This window comes from Juglans microcarpa x Juglans regia, chromosome 6S (assembly GCF_004785595.1).
Source record: "Juglans microcarpa x Juglans regia isolate MS1-56 chromosome 6S, Jm3101_v1.0, whole genome shotgun sequence".
Classification (NCBI taxonomy): domain Eukaryota; kingdom Viridiplantae; phylum Streptophyta; class Magnoliopsida; order Fagales; family Juglandaceae; genus Juglans; species Juglans microcarpa x Juglans regia.
The window spans coordinates 14,081,925-14,097,972 of NC_054605.1; the positions used below are offsets into that span (position 1 = coordinate 14,081,925).

Consider the following 16,048-nt stretch of genomic DNA (forward strand, 5'->3'; position numbering starts at 1 on the left):
AAATAATTAAAATATTTGATGTAAAATAAAAATAGCGTAAACCATTACCTTTGTTCAATGTATCGATTCGGTTGTCTAGATTTAAAGGTGTCTTGGTACTTGAACCAATGTATGCCTATTGAAGATATGAGCATTAACCGCTTCCCAATCAAACAAAGGGTTGTGTCATTTGGTGAATTAGAAATATTTTCAATGTATTCTCTAATATTTAAGAAGTCTTTTCAAAAGTGCTCATTCTTTTTAGTTGTGATTTTTCACAAATACTATTTCATTTATATAAGTTGTGACTTTTCACAAGTATCATTTCATTTATATGATATGACTTTTTACAAGTATCATTTCATTTAAATAAGTTGTGACTTTTCACAAGTGTCATTTCATTCTCTATAAATAGGGAACCCCACTCACAAATTCAATATTTCCAAATTCTCTGCAAAAATTAGAGAAACACTTCCTCATTCTTTTTGTCTTTCTTTTTTTGGACTTTGGCTATTTTATATTAGGTTCGAGGATCTCCTTTTGTGTGCACCGAAGAGGAGATTAACGGAAACCAACGTTGTTGTATCTTAAGAGTAGACTGTCAAGAAGCCTACTGTATGTTTAAATTTGGAAGCGGGAGAATCTACTCTAAAGAAAGCGTATATCACAATGTACCTCAACACCGGATTATCTCTTTCTAATTTGTTCTTATTATTTTACATATTCTTTAGTTTACAAAGCGTTTCAAAATATTTCCTAACATAAACCAGGATGCGGATCCAAGGTATCCAACTATGCTCAAACCTGCATCGAGTTTATAATGCAATATCCCAATTGCATGTCTGGATTAATTAGGTTATAATTCGAACAAGTACCAGTTATAAATTAAGATCTAGTTTCTAACCGAATATCCATATTTATATAATAAAAAAAATTAAGGCAAGGAAAATAAACACAAAACAACATTGTGTTATCTATAAGATAATGGATTAATTAGTGTTATATATTCCGGATCGGACCGGAATAAGAACGGGTCCAATTGCACAAGCATGCTATTTGCTAATGTCTCTTTGTTAAATAATAATAATAATAATTAAAAAAAAATGTACACAAAATTATTTTATAAATTTGTGATGGAACAAACGTAGCAGCTCCCATTGCGTGATTGTGTATCCAACATCAACAAATCTCATTTTGTAAGTACAAGTTAAAGAAGATGACACGAAATTCATTGATTTTGGTCAACAAATAACAGAGTAAGCTTGACCTAAACCTTGGACAAATCAAACCAGTACCAGTTAAGCATATGATCACTTTAATTTCACTCTTGACCAAGAAAGAAGAGAGAAATCCAAATGAATACAGGCAAATGAATAAATAAATCCCAACCGATAAAACCAGAGTCAGTGGTTGACCCACTTTGACGCAATCAAAGTCAGAACTGGCAATGGAATGGCTTGCACAGCAGAATCTTCATAACTTTCTCAGTATGTTCTTGTGCTTTCGATCCTATCAAAGCCAAACTTCGACGATTACAAGAATTCATACGAAGAATTCTTATCTGTTTCATTATTAAAAAGAGAAAAAAAAAACAAAACAGTGGTATGATCATGTTTTTCTAATTCGAATATCCTTCATAAAGCTTTTCCTTTTTAACGATCCCGAAGCCTCGTTTCCCTAAAAGACAACTAACGGCAGTAACTATGTTTCCGTTTTTCAGTTACTACTGCATCATGTTCTTCTTCTTCTTCTTCTTCTTCCTCTGTCTTTCCCGCCCTTGCTTTCCCGCCAGAGCCTCACCAGACTTGTCAACTGCACTAACCGTCGATGCCCACAACGCCACGTGGCAAGGCTTCGTCAGGTTCCTACATGCCGGGAAGGGCACCCACGTCAGCGGCATGTCGGAGCTCAAGACTTACTTCAACCGTTTTGGTTACCTCCCGACGCCACCGCCCAAAGAGGAATTCGATGATATCTTCGACACTCAATTCGAATCCGCCGTTGTTCTCTACCAGCAAAACCTTGGATTGCCCGTCACCGGAAAGCTCGACTCCGACACCATATTGGCCATCATGTCGCCGAGGTGTGGCATGAGTGATCATACCTCGCATACCTTGCATACGACGCGTCACTTCGCTTTCTTTAACGGTCAACCGCGGTGGTTCCGGCCGCCTCCGATGACGCTAACCTACGCTTTCTCTCCAAACGACACGATCGATTACTTGAGCTCGTCCGATATTCGGGCGGCTTTTAGGCGCGCTTTCTCGAGGTGGGAGTCGGTAATTCCGGTGAACTTCACCGAGACGATGGACTACCAATCGGCGAATATCCGAATCGGATTTTACGGGGGGGATCACTACGACGGAGAGCCGTTCGATGGGGTGTTGGGAGTGTTGGCTCATGCTTTCTCACCGGAGAACGGGAATCTCCACCTGGATCTAGCGGAGAGGTGGGCGGTGGACTTCAAATCGGAGAAGTCAAAGGTCGCAGTCGATTTGGAATCGGTGGCTACCCACGAGATCGGGCATGTACTGGGGCTTGCTCATAGTTCGGTGAAAGAGTCTGTCATGTATCCGAAGATTGGTCCAAGGACGAAGAAGGTGGAGCTCAAGATAGACGACGTGAGCGGAATTCAGACACTTTACGGGCCAAACCCTAATTTCAAGTACAGTTCTTTGTTGGAGTCTGAAAATTCTGTCAACCAAGCCAGTGGCTTGGAGAGAAGATTCTCCAGGTTGACCCTTTCTATGGGTCTGATACTATTACGTTCGTTTCTGGGTACATCATGAAAATCTGTTTAATTTCGTGTTAAAGTTACTGTAGATCAAACAGTTACACTCAAAGGAAGCATGGCAAATTGGCAATAAATCAATGAAAAATTCTTTACACTTCTTCTTCTTCTTCTTGTTTTATTCATGATCTGTCATGTGGCTCTAATTTCGAATATATTTTTTCGACTGTCATAGGCCGACAGGTTGCAGATATTTTCTGTATGAGCGAGCTCCAGATGTCAAAAAGGAAACAAAATTGCAGGAAAAATACTATTTTCACCTCAGAAATTGTGATCAAGAAAATATTATTCGTTTCTAATTTTTATCATCATATGACATGATACGTTTTAGTGCTGATTTAAATTGTATAGATACGATAGAGATTAAGATTTTTTTGTTTTATTGACACTATGTTGGGAATAACGTCCAATCTAATTCCAGGAGTATACAGATAAGATAGAGATCTTACAATGAAATAAGATGAGATTATTTTATATTAAAATTAAAAATTAAATAAAATATTATTATAATATTATTTTTTAATATTATTATAATTTAAAATTTTAAAAAAATTTATAATAAAGAGATGAAATAAAATGTGATGGAGATGAAATCGTTTGCGTACGAAACGGGGCTAAGAATGATAAAACTTATCAGAGGAAAAGGCAAGTGCTAATTCCGTCAAGGTTGATGGCCAAAAGTGGAGTGGAAGACGCGCTCCACTGCTTACCTAATAATGACCCAATTTCATTGGAATTGAATTGCAAAGAATAATTATGTGGCAAAGACAAGTTTCCTGTTAGGAGGATACTTCCTAATCAAAACGAAGAAACTTCACTCTCGAGGGCTTTGAAAAATATCGGCTGCTCCGATGATATGAAAGAGAAAAAATATAGAGATAACGAGAGTTTGGGTCTCGACATGGGTCCCGATACTTTTTTTTTTTTAGTAATTAAAGATGTATTTTTCAATAATGTTGTTATTCTTTTTAAAAATAAGGATATAAAAAAAATCTAGGGATGGAAAAAAGAATTTAGCCTTCTTGGAACCCATCCTTAGGCTAGCACTACTCTATGAAAAATTTTATTCTCATGAAAGTCAGTGTATAGAGTATATTTAATAAAGTATTTATATGATATAATTTGACGTAAAAGATAGATTTTAAAATTTAAATCTTATAAATCAAATTTTATTATTTAAATAATATAAATTATGTATTTTACATACCAACTTTAGAATATAATAACTCTTACAATATTACTCACTCAAAATTTAAGTGATTTTTTAAGGCACAAATTTACTTGATTTCTAACAAATTAAAGAGAGTTAAGATAGGAGAATGAGAGGAACTAGTCCAATCGGAGAGCGTCGCAATAACTCTCTTGATGTAATAATAATAAAGAAGAGTACTTCTACTCAATAGCTTTACACCACGCACTTGTTAATGTCGATTTTTATTTTTTTATCTTTCTTTTTCTTAATAAATGTGTGGTGTATGATTGCTGAATAGTATTTTTCAATAAAAAATTTAGACAACCTCTACTTATTATAAACCATTTTCAATCCGTACAATATCAAAATTTATTTTAGCACGTCTCTAAAGAAAACAAAAATTATTCAAACAAGCTAACAAGAGCTGATACTTTTCTTCCTTATCAAAATTCGACCATCAAGATTGTATTACTTATTTTTCATTCATCTCAATTATTAAAATTGAATTATTGTAAAGGTGGTACGATGCTATCTATTTTTTATGAATAATGATTTGCATAAAAATTAAATATACAAATTTCGTATAGATATTTTATAAAAAATTAAATATTTATTTTTGAAATCTATACTTTCAACAAAAGACATATAAGGTGCGCACATAAGGTTTGTGTTGATGCTTTAAAAATTGTATAATAGGTTAGAATGAGAGAAAAAGTCATTCTCGGCCTATTGGGGTGACTTGGGCCTAGTTTGGTGTGGCCTGGTGCGCCCGACGATGATCCGGTGTGGCTATACAATGTCGGTGCGTACGTCCATAGCGATGAATGGAAAGCATGTGTAGAGAAAATAAGAAAAAATGACACATAGGTTTACGTGGTTTGGTATAATGCCTACGCCCACATATATTTGGGGATGAGAAATTCACTATAATATTCTTGTTTACAGTCTCTCATGGTCTTTCATTATACAATGGTAGATTCAGATATATTTACTGGAGAAAAACCCATCGCTGAAGCTCCATGTTCTGAGGTTGAAGGATAAGTCAAAGGGGAAGAAGAAGAATTGAAGAAGAAGAAGATCCTTGGAAGTCGTTCGGACACCCTATTTATTTGATTGCTTTTCCCGCATGCCCCTGCAGTGGTGAGACAGAGTTTGCTACGCGTGCCCGAAAGGTTCCCCTTTTTCCCATTTCTCCGGACCTCCTGACTTTACCTGCCGTCTGACCCCCTACCCCTCTTTAGCTCCCTGACACCTCATGCCTCCTCACCTTTCTTGTCTCCTATTTGTTCCCTGTTGGGCTCGGCAACTGGGCTTGGACCCAAATATTTTTACCCCCTTCACAATACCCCGCAATTGTTAAGGGCAATTAGCTCCAAAAAGAAGACCTTGAGAATCTTCAAAGGTAAGAAATGCAACCAAATTAGTTTACCCGAGTACGTAGAGAAATGAGTTTCGAAGGCCAGTCCCCATTCATTTGTTCCTCTGGCACGAGCAGTAAATATTTCCGAACTCAGAGTTGAGAGATGAGCTCGAGTACGTAAAGTGTGGGAAGACAGCTTGTCTCGACGAGGCGAGCGGGGGCGGGCTCGACCACTTAAAGCGTGTGCACAGGGCTTGTGCGAGTCTATGGACTCGACTTTGTTGAGGGGGATCGACGAGTCTAAAGACTTGGTCTTACCCCGCAATGAGTCTAGGGACCCCCATAACTAGTCTAGGGACTCGACTTCATGGTGAGTCCAAGGACTCGGCTTTGTTGAATGGGGGGTTGGCGAGTCTAGAGACTTGGCCTTACCCCGCAGCGAGTCTAGGGACCCGACTTTATGGGCTAGTCTAGGGACTTAGATTTATTGAACGAAGGGTCGGTGAGTCTAGAGACTTCGCCTTACCCCGTAGTGAGTCTAGGGACCCGACTGCGTGAGTGAGTCTAGGGTCTCGACTTTGTTGAACGGGGGGTCGGCAGGTCTAGAGACTTGGCCTTACCCCGCAGTAAGTCTAGGGACCAGACTTTGTTGACGGAGGCGCTTGTCTTGCTAAATCTCTCTGTCGGAGTGTGGGGCCACGTGACCTATGTTTCGTACTACAGGAAGTGGTTTTGTTAGTATAAATGAACTCTTATAATTTTTTAGAGCGACAAACTGGAGAGTTTTAGCTACTGTAGTCGATCTTTTTGTTTGACTAAAAAAATTGTTTGTTGTTGGTTGTAATTCTCAAGCTGGTTAGCTCCGAGCATGAGATGGGTCCGAGCAAGTGAATCCATAGTACCGAGCAGATAAATCCCGAGGTTGCTGACTCCCATGCAGATGGGTTTCGAGTTGCGTTTCTTGAGCCGTGGAGGTAAATTCCGAGTAGAGGACTACTGTGCAAACCTGGCTTTGTCACGAGGAGAGTGGAAAGTTTGAGCAGATGAGGATATGTCCCAAGGAGGGTTCCCGAGTAGTTGACTCTCGAAATGGTGACTTCCGAGTGGACGGTTTCCGAGCTGGTGACTCCCAAGCAGGTGATTTCTGAGCTGAGTAAATCTTGGGCAGAGGAGTCCCGACAAAAGTGGGTTGTGGAGATCAGGTGATTTCCTAAGCTGAGTAAATCCTGGGTAGAGGAGTCCTGATGTGAGTGGCCCGTGAAGATGCCGAGTTGGGTGGCTGTGATGGGGACTCCTGAGCAGGTTGGCTGCCGAGTTGAGGGGTTGTGATGGGGACTCCCGAGTAGGTTGGCTGCCGAGCTGATGGGCTGCGATGGGGACTCCCGAGCAAGTGGGCTGATGAGCAGGTAGCTCTCGAGCGGAATAAGTTCCGGGCTAAGGAGGTGTTGAGAAGATGACCTCCGTGTAGGTGGCGTCCGAGCTGGATATCTAGCCTGGTTCGGGGAACAAGCTCTCTTCGTGTGGGCATAGTGCCACTGACAAACAGGCTCTCTCTACTCACCTTAGATAAAGTTCACAGTGCCACCATAGCACTCCCGTGTTCACCACAAGGTGCACACGGGCTGGGTAGTCAACGACCCCTATGGGCGGGGGCTGTAGCAGCTTGAGGCATAATGTGCCGGTGGTTCGCGTAGTGACTGCCGGCAGGGCAACCTGCTCGCAGTTGGAGGTTGCGGGCTCCTTATTGTGTGCACGGCTACGTGTGCTTGGATGCTATGCCAATGGCCACCACGTGCCAACCCCGTATAACATCGTAACGACGTGCTGGGATAACATTGGTGTGGCCAGACGTCGCTGGCTAACCACAAGGGTCTCTGTCGATGCCTTTTCTGTCTAAAACACGGTTGGGCTGTGCTTTGGCCCCTGGCACGTTGGGACGTGGTTTGTGCCGAACCACACTAGGGAAGTGGGCGGTCGGCGACCAGCCTAGCAGAGATAGACGGCGTCGACGGTCATCATGGTGGTCGCCTGCGCCGCCTCTGGGTTGTGGCACCCTTGGGTGCTCGACGTGCATGCACGGGCAGGACATGCACGCTCAGTTGACGTGCACGGCACTGTGCACTTAAGTGCACAGTGCCACCGTGTACTATTTACTACTCCTTGTGCCCACATAGTGCACAGTGCCACCGTGTACTATTTTCGACTCCTTGTGCCCACATATTGAGTATAGTGCCTAGGGTGCTGTGCATAAATTAAACCCCTAGAGTCGGGAGATGAGCAACTAGGACAGTGCACTTTTTGCGTGATAGTGTGATTCAAGTGCCATGGCGAGGAGCCCGGTAAGTCCTTCACCTAGGCAATATGGTCTTTCCTTACTAACTGTCCGCCTATTTTTCATAAATGTAAAAGTTATGAAAAAATTAAGAATACTCATATGGGAGGGTGTTATCTGTTCGTTCGATGATTTATTCAGTGTGTTGAGAAATCGTCCTTCTCCCACCTTCGACGAAGAGAGAAAATCAGATCTCACAGACGGTACCACTGTTGATACTCTAAAAATTGCACAACAGGTCCGAATGGGAGAAAGAGTAATTCTCGGCCCATTGGGGCTACTTGGGCCTCTTTCGGTGTGGTCTGGTGCCCCCGATAGTGATATGGTGAGGCTATATGGTGTCGGTACTTACGTACATGGCAGTGAATGAAAAGTATGTGTAGATAAAATAAGAGAAAAAGACACATGAGTTTACGTGGTTCGGCATAGTCCCTACATCTACGGGCGTTTAGGGAGAAGAAATCCACTATAATATTCTTATTTATAATATCTCATGGTCTCTCATTATTCACTATACAATGACAGCTTCAGATATATTTACTGGAAAAAAACCTATCTCTGGAGTTCCCTGTTCTGAGGTTAAAGGAAAAGTTAAAGAGAAAGAAGAAGAATTGAAGAAGAAGATCCTTAGAAGTCGTCCAAACCCTTTATTTATCTGATTGCTTTTCTTGCTTGCCCTGCAGTGGTGAGGCAAGGTGGTCTGCTGTGCGTGCCCGATTGGTTCCCCTTTTTCTCATTTCCCCGGACAGTCTGCCCTACTTCCTCACACCATGACTCTACCCATAACGCCCTTTACCAGCCGTCTGACCCTTGGCCCTCCTTCAATTCCTAACATCTCATGCCTCTTCACCTTTCTTGTCTCTAATTGTTTCCTGCTAGGTACGGTGGCTCAGCTTGAGTCCAAATATTTTCACCGCATCACAGTTTGTATTAATTAAATTATAATATAAAATTGTTAAGTTTTATTAATTTGGGAATGTAATCTTCTAATTATTTTAATAATCTAAGACATAGAATTTAAAATTTTAAAACTTAAAAATTGCAAGAAAATGGAAAATACGATTACGCTGGATATAAAAACTCGAATGTTCTTGTTTATTTTTTTTGAAGTAAATTGAGATTAAAATTAAAAGTTAAATAAAATATTATTAAAATATATTAATAATATATTTTTTTATATATTTAAAAATATTAAATTATTTATTTTATTTTATAAAAAAATTATAATAATTAAATGAAATGAATACGTTATAACAGTTATGAAATAAACCACAACCTTAACAAGTTACAGTGGCCGTTCACTTCGTCTCGGTTCTGCTAAAACCCTAAACCCTCGCAGTCTCCCCGAATCATTCACGTCTTCTTCTTCTTCTTCTTCGTCAATCCTTCGATGGCTTCGGCATGCAACAGATTCGTCAGCAGAGCATCCCTATCGTCTGTAAAATCCGCCATTAGATCTAATGTCCGTACATCTCCGCTTACCAAATCCGCCACGTCCACTTCCCCGGGCGTCCCTCTCCCCACTAGATCCACTTCGAGTTCTCTTCCCCGATTCTCATTCTCCAGGTCTCTCTTTACCTCTAAATTATTGTGTAAATACCTTTAGAATTTTCACTTTGTTCTCATTTTAAATAAGTTATTTATTTATTTATTTTATATTTGAGTTTGGTAGGTGTCCCGCGGAACTGGGATGCGTGCAGTCAATGTTGCCACTTCACAGCGCGGTGGCAGTGGCGAGAATGATGTCTTGCCTGAGCACCACATCGAGGAGTTCTCGAGCGCTCTCGCAGGGTACACTCTGCTGCACCTCTCCGGGCCTGTAGTAGCATGTACAAAAATTGAAAAGAAAAAAAACTAAAACCTTTTTCGCTTAAATTGTCAGTAGCTTTTGCTTGCTTCCCTACCTCCAAATTAATGCGTTCCTCAATTTCTCGCTCCTGCTTTGAATTACACTGCTACTTCAAGTGTTTGCTTTGAATAATGAAACTGATGAGATTGGAAACTATGGAGAACTAAATTAAAATTACCCTTTGACGAATTTTATAGATTTGGCTTGCGCAATATCTTATGTCCGTGAGTGTTAAAGCGGCTGGTAGTTTAGTACTTATTCTTAGACCAATGTCGTATAATGGCTGCATTAGGGTACAGACTGGTCGCAGTTATGCAGACGCTGGCGGGAGAGACACTGAGACAATATTATTAGATTTTTTAGTTGTTAGTTTTTATGCTCTTGGTTTAATGAGTCCATTTCATGAGTTGGTGAATTGGGGTAATGGTTTGGTGGTGAAGCGCTCTGGTGAGGATCTTACTATCTGACTGTAATATTTAGTTCCTGCCGATACATAAGTATGAATATGAGTTCCCTATTTGTAGCATTAAGAAATATGGTTTTATAAAGATAGAATTTTGTGTTTCAGGTTTATCTTAAATTTTGATGATTGGTTTCAGAAGTACTCATGCATACTTTTAGGGTGTTATTCAGGGAAGGGGGCCCTTAATTGGTAACATATGAAAGTTTCCTTTGCTCATGAAATTTATGCATTTTTTGTAACATGTGCCACTTTCTCGTTACCGTATGGATGGGGGTTTTATTGGGTAGTAAATTTGGGGTAGTTTAATTGAAGGTAGTTTGCAGTTTGTTTAGCTTGACTAGACCTTGAAAGTCTTCTAAATTTGTGATATCCCATATGATAGGATAAAAGTAGGTGGTGAATGGGATCTCACATTGCTTGGGAAAGAGAAGTTCTTGCTCTTTAAAGGTTCCAATGGGGCTCCAATTATATCATTCATTAGTCATTTTGGAGTATAAACCATGTGATTTGGACCTTTTATTGGGACGTTATAAATGGTATTAAAGCCTATCCCAACAAAAAAAGTGGGAATTAAGCCGTGCCACTTATAATGGACAGGCCCGACGAGGACGTTGAGAATTTAAGAAGGGGAGATTGTGATATCCTATATGATAAGGATAATGATAGGTGGTGAATGAGATCTCATATTGTTTGGGAATGAGAAGTTCTCGTTCTTTTTAAGGTTCCAATGAGGTTCCAATTGTATCACTGACTAGTCATTTTGGAGTATAGGCCATGTGGTTTGAGCCTTTTATTGGAGTATTACAAATGTTATCAGAGTCTATCTTAACCAGAAATGTGGGACTTGAGCTGTGCCACCTACGACGGATAGGCCCGAAGAAGATGTCGAGAATTTAAGAGGGGGAGATTGTGATACCCCATATGATAAAAATAATGGTAGGTGGTGAATGTGATCTCACATTGCTTGGGAAGGAGAAGTTATTGTTTTTTATAAGGTTCCAATGTGGCTCTAATTGTATCATTGATCAGTCCTTTTGGAGTATAGACCATGTGGTTTGGGCCTTCCATTGGAGCGTTACAGAATCAAGCTTTCACTCATATATATTAATGACATACTACACGAGAATTTAATTAGAAACTCAAAATAATAAGAAAGTATTTTTTATTTTTTGATGACATGGGAACCACCTCACGACTGAGCCCTTAGGTTTCACCCATGGAACCTAAACCCCTGGGGAGACTAGCACAACAACCCACTGCCATGACCTCCCCACTTAAATCGCAGTTTGATCCCAGGGGGAATTGAACTTGTGACATGGGGCTCATGCACACAAGTTCGCCTTTACCACTTGGGCTACGCATGGGTGGGTAATAAGAAAGTCTTTAACGTTATGTGTTAGTGTTTGCAGTTTTTTTCTAATTAATAAGAAGTTTTATTGAATCTAGTAAATAGCATTTGCAGTTAAAATTTAGGATGTGTTTGTATCAGAGTAAATTGTGTTTTGAGGATTATTTCTGATCATCTGGTTGAGACCTTGATAAAAATATTTGAAAAAACTTTTAGGTATTTTTTTGGTACTGAGAACCTTTACTCATTATCCCATCGAAAATTACTTAAAACCATAAACAGCTAGGGAACTGCCAGAAAGAGCTTCAAAACCTTTGGAAACTGCCACATCTTGCTACTAGTAACTTAAAACAAAGCCAAGACATTTGACTAACTCATGTGAACGACAAGTTCAAAATCCAAAATCTTCACCAAGATTTACAACTACATGAATCCTAAAATGCTACCAGAAACCACACCGAACATGATTCAACTAATGAAATTGTTTTCAGGAGTTCCGTGGCATATGCGGCCAATATGAGGTCATCTAGCTCATGGTTCAGTCAAACACAAAGCCCTTTGTGATGGAATCTTCTATAGATGGGTGAGTGGATGGACATTTCTTTTGGTTGTCTAATAGAGAATAAGAGGCTGCAAATTACATGAGTAAATTTCCACATTCGACTTACAAATTATAAAAAAGAAGAAAACATCAAGTAGCCCAAAGGTTCTAGTAATCAAAATTAAGAAAAAGATGAAACAAAAGTTATAGTTACCTTAGGAATTATGTGGTTTTGTTTGGACTCCTTGGCAGTTTCTTGACTTCATCCAAAGGAGGATTCTTCATCTTCTCTTGAAATGCTTTGAGTCCAACATAATAACATGGTTTCACTTGGAAAATGGACCTTATCTATACTTTTCATTCATTTACTTTCCCTTTGGAATAAGTTTTATCCTTTTTCATAGTCTTTCCTTGAAAGTTCAGCATCTTGTTAATGATATCTGTCTTTTCCAAAGGCACAACATTTCCCGTGGAGAATGAAGTTTGATTTCTTGTCAATACTAGCTTTCTTGAGCAAAAATTGGAAACGTAACATTTCCTAAAGCATTAAGAAAGCCTAAAGGCGGCTATAAAAAATGTAGTTTCTGAAGAAACATTTTCAAGAAATTGGCTGTATACACAGCATGTACAGCTTCCTCCTCTTCCTCTCTACGACATCGTGATTAATTAAAATTTGCGAGACACTATCCTATGCATCTTTACATACCAGTTCCAAACACCAGGTATGTTACTTACCAAAAAACATACTTGATGTCTGGTATTGGTGGTTATGCCATTGTTTTGTAACCTCAGTAGTTTCCTTGCTCTTGTGCCATACTTGCTCCATTTCTTGGTGACCTTCTTTTGGGGTGAAATTAGTTTTGGTTGCTATTGTGCTTCATGCATTCCATTTCTTTAAAGCCAAATCCAAGCTTATAGAAGACAGCTTCCACTAGGCTATTTTGTGAGTGATCATTAAATTTCAACGTGGTCCCATGGCCTCATTGTTGTTTCATCTCCACTAGATTTTACATTATTGGTTTTTCATGAGAGTGAAAAAAGAGTGTAAAGGGTCCCATAGAAGCCTAAATCATCAAATTGCCAAAATTGGAATGAAAAGTGGGTTCTCCTTTGGCAAACTCGCTGTGTGCCGGTTGCGGGATGGGATTGTATACTAAATACCAACTGGTCATGGTGGCACTAGAGTATTTGGTGGATAAAATTGACTGAATTTTCCATATTCTCCAAGGATTAGCTTTTTTATTTTCCCAGACTCAATTTTACTAGTAGTATTTTAAAATATTTTTAACATGTGTTAAAGTTCAATAATAGGAGTCTTTTATTCTAGAAAAGTATTGGTTATAAGCTATTTCGCGCAAGCAATGCAAGGATAAGTAAGAATTGGAAATATCGAAAGTTTAAGAAGGTGGCCTTGCATGATAGGGGAATAGAGGTAGTAGGCAAATACCATTTCAGATAGAGGGGTTTTGGCTTGAATTTGTTTCACGTAGTGTGAATTACGTACATGTGAGTAAGAATTCTGTAGTAACATAGCTGCTCCTTTTCTCAGATGGAGTTGATGGTACGTGAGCATGTGTGCTGTATTTGGAGGTGGGCCCTGCATCTATCCTCCTATGTACTCAAAATTTCAAATTAAATTAATGTGGAAAACTGCTTTAGAAGATCGGGTCACATGTTATCTTGGTTTTGGAGGAAGTTGGGGGGCTAGGTTAGCTATACCTTATACCATATCATTTACAATATTCTCAGAATCCTTACATTTGATATTGCACTTACGAGTCATTCACTTGGATGAGATCTGAACTCTACCATCTCTGCTATTCTCCATTTAAAGACTCTGGCTTTACTGTATGTTTCTTCTGATATGCCTTTGTATTCTTTGTTGGTTTAGAGCTTGGTCTGTCAGTTCCAAGGTGACTTTTTATAGCAGTTCACTAATGACGAGATGTTATCTTCACAAGAATGGAAAATCTTGCAGCAAAGATCACAGTTTTGCTTTCTGAAGTTCAGTCAATACTGCCTGAACCTTGCACGCAAGGATACTGATTTTGATTCTTCCCACCAAATAAATATTTGTTCAGTACCTATTCATTTATGTTTAATCATCCAGCCTGTCTGTTCAGCACATTTTCTTCTCTGCCGGTTGCTTGCTTTGTACTCGCCAATTTGTTGCATTGCCTTTGCAGTCCCAAGGCTGCATGGAGACATTTGATGTGGTCCCAATACGTGAACTTCGATACTCAATCACCACCATGAGATGAGGTCATCTTGATAAGAAAGAACACATAATCAAGATGTTTTTGTTGTGTATTACTAAATATTGCTTGAACTCTCGAGAGGCCATAAAACTCGTTTGGTTCTTCCTAGCAGAGTGAGTTGTCCCTGCCTACACAAAATATATTTTTCCTGGTTTCTATTGTTTTTACTTGTCAATGCTACCATTTTGTTGTACATGCTTTTGGAGAGCCTCGAGGCCTAGAAAACGCCAGTTCTATTGCTAGATGCTGATGTGTGATGGCAGAAAGTAAACGCCATCGCCATAATCGTTCACCTTTGCTGCTTCAGTCATTGCAACTTTCAGATCTAGACAAGCGCTACAAGCAACATGACCCAAAACCCAATTCAATTATCATCGTCTTTGCCCTTCACCTAAATAAAATCGAGTCTGCAAATGTGGCCCATAACTTTTTGTGCATTTTATGTTCTACAACATAAAGAGTGTGCATAATGGACAACTTTATTTTAAAGAGAAGTGTTTTTGCCATAAAAGTAAATTTATAAAATGACGTAATTTGATGCTGAATATAAAGTTACTTTTATTGTAAAATAAATTTAACTGTATTTTATGAATTAGTATCAATTTGTAAATCTATTTTTATGAAATCTCTTTATGGATGTAGTGCTTCTCATTCCCAAATAACAAAAGGTTAGTTATTAACAAAAAAAAAAGTTTCTTGTCTCGAAAAGATTTGTTAGTTCAAAGGACTGATTTATAAACTGGTCCTTAGATTTTGACTTGTTTCCAAATATATATATATATATATATATATATATATATATATCGTAAGGTGTAAAATTTATCAAATTTGTCAATATGTCCATTCATCAAGTCACACGTGTATAAAAAAACAAAAAAACCATTGAGTCATGCTACAGACACGGATGAAACATGGACTAGGCATATAAATTTCACTATTCAATGAATTTTTTATGCCCGATCAATATTTTGTCCGTGAAAGTTATCTGTGTGCATATAATTTCTATTGAATATTTTGTTGATGACGTATTTTGCATACCATATACTAGGTTCAGTTACCTACAATATAAAAGGAAATGGTGGGCTCGGGGTGTTCTAAGAAGCTGTTGATGCCGAAGTTAGTAGGTTTCCTTAGTGTATTTACATAGAAGAGAGTTGTATAAGTACTTAGGGTTTGGCTTTTATAAGCCGTATTAGGAGAGCATTCCGTACATTGTGTTAGGGGTCAATACTTTGTGTGCAATTGTCATGCCGTGTTCTTTAATGCGACATGGCCTCTCAGGTGGTACTATTAATGCAGCGTAGTTCCCTGAGTAGCATCTTGATGGTAGGTGGATGGTGCGGTCACTACTCATTCCCTTCGTTAGGGAATGAAGGGTTGTCCGTGATCTCCGTTCACTTGTCGGCTTAAATCTTTAAATGTTAGGTGTCATAAGGAGACGTAAGAGTTGGTGTGTCCCGTCTATACAGGTTGTAAGTCGGGGTGTCCGGCGAGGACATCCCCATTCCTCTAGATCAGGTCGTAGGCCGGATTTCATTGGGGATTAACCTATAGGAGGGGAGTGATTTGGGCTAAAATGGGCTTCAGCTTCTTGCCCAGGCCCAACCAAGAGCCCCTCCACATTCCATTCAAACACCACGCGTACACAGTATTAGCATCATACTCTGGAAGATCCTAATTGTTGTGTATGGAACAAGGTGCCGTACCCATCTCTGTTGTGTGTCTGAGATTTATGCATGCACGTGCTGCTACGCTTTCCTCCTCCAGAGAAATACAAGTCCACTTGTTGTTCCACCTTTTCCATTGAACGCCAGGTGACTGGTGAGTGTGCAGCCTCGCCATTCTTCTTTTTTTATTTGCAGTCAATGAAAATATTAAACCTCAACTCATCAATTAAAAAAGAAAATAGCCTTTAGAGAGAGAACTATCTCGGAC

General features: G+C 39.4%; 2 protein-coding genes across 6 annotated transcripts; both read left to right on the forward strand.

The window, feature by feature from the left end:
* Positions 1 to 1,223: 1,223 nt before the first annotated feature.
* LOC121236970 (metalloendoproteinase 1-MMP-like) lies at positions 1,224 to 2,865 on the forward strand. Its single transcript, XM_041133500.1, has one exon. It carries the CDS (start codon positions 1,683 to 1,685, stop codon positions 2,766 to 2,768), a length of 1,086 nt encoding a protein of 361 aa, XP_040989434.1. The 5' UTR covers positions 1,224 to 1,682; the 3' UTR covers positions 2,769 to 2,865.
* Positions 2,866 to 8,914: 6,049 nt separating this feature from the next.
* Positions 8,915 to 14,309, forward strand: LOC121236971 (protein NONRESPONDING TO OXYLIPINS 2, mitochondrial). 5 transcript variants are annotated; one of them, XR_005934852.1, is made up of 4 exons: positions 8,916 to 9,220; positions 9,327 to 9,445; positions 13,405 to 13,563; positions 13,747 to 14,309. XR_005934852.1 is itself a non-coding variant. In XM_041133505.1 (4 exons), the coding sequence occupies exons 1-3, from the start codon at positions 9,045 to 9,047 to the stop codon at positions 13,422 to 13,424; spliced, it is 315 nt and encodes a 104-aa protein (XP_040989439.1). In that variant the 5' UTR covers positions 8,916 to 9,044; the 3' UTR covers positions 13,425 to 13,445; positions 13,747 to 14,309. The 5 variants fall into 5 exon arrangements, 4 of the variants coding, with proteins under 4 accessions (XP_040989437.1, XP_040989439.1, XP_040989438.1 ...); XM_041133505.1 differs by having other exon boundaries at positions 13,405 to 13,445; XM_041133503.1 differs by lacking the exons at positions 13,405 to 13,563; positions 13,747 to 14,309 and adding an exon at positions 11,806 to 13,396 and having other exon boundaries at positions 8,915 to 9,220.
* Positions 14,310 to 16,048: the final 1,739 nt, after the last annotated feature.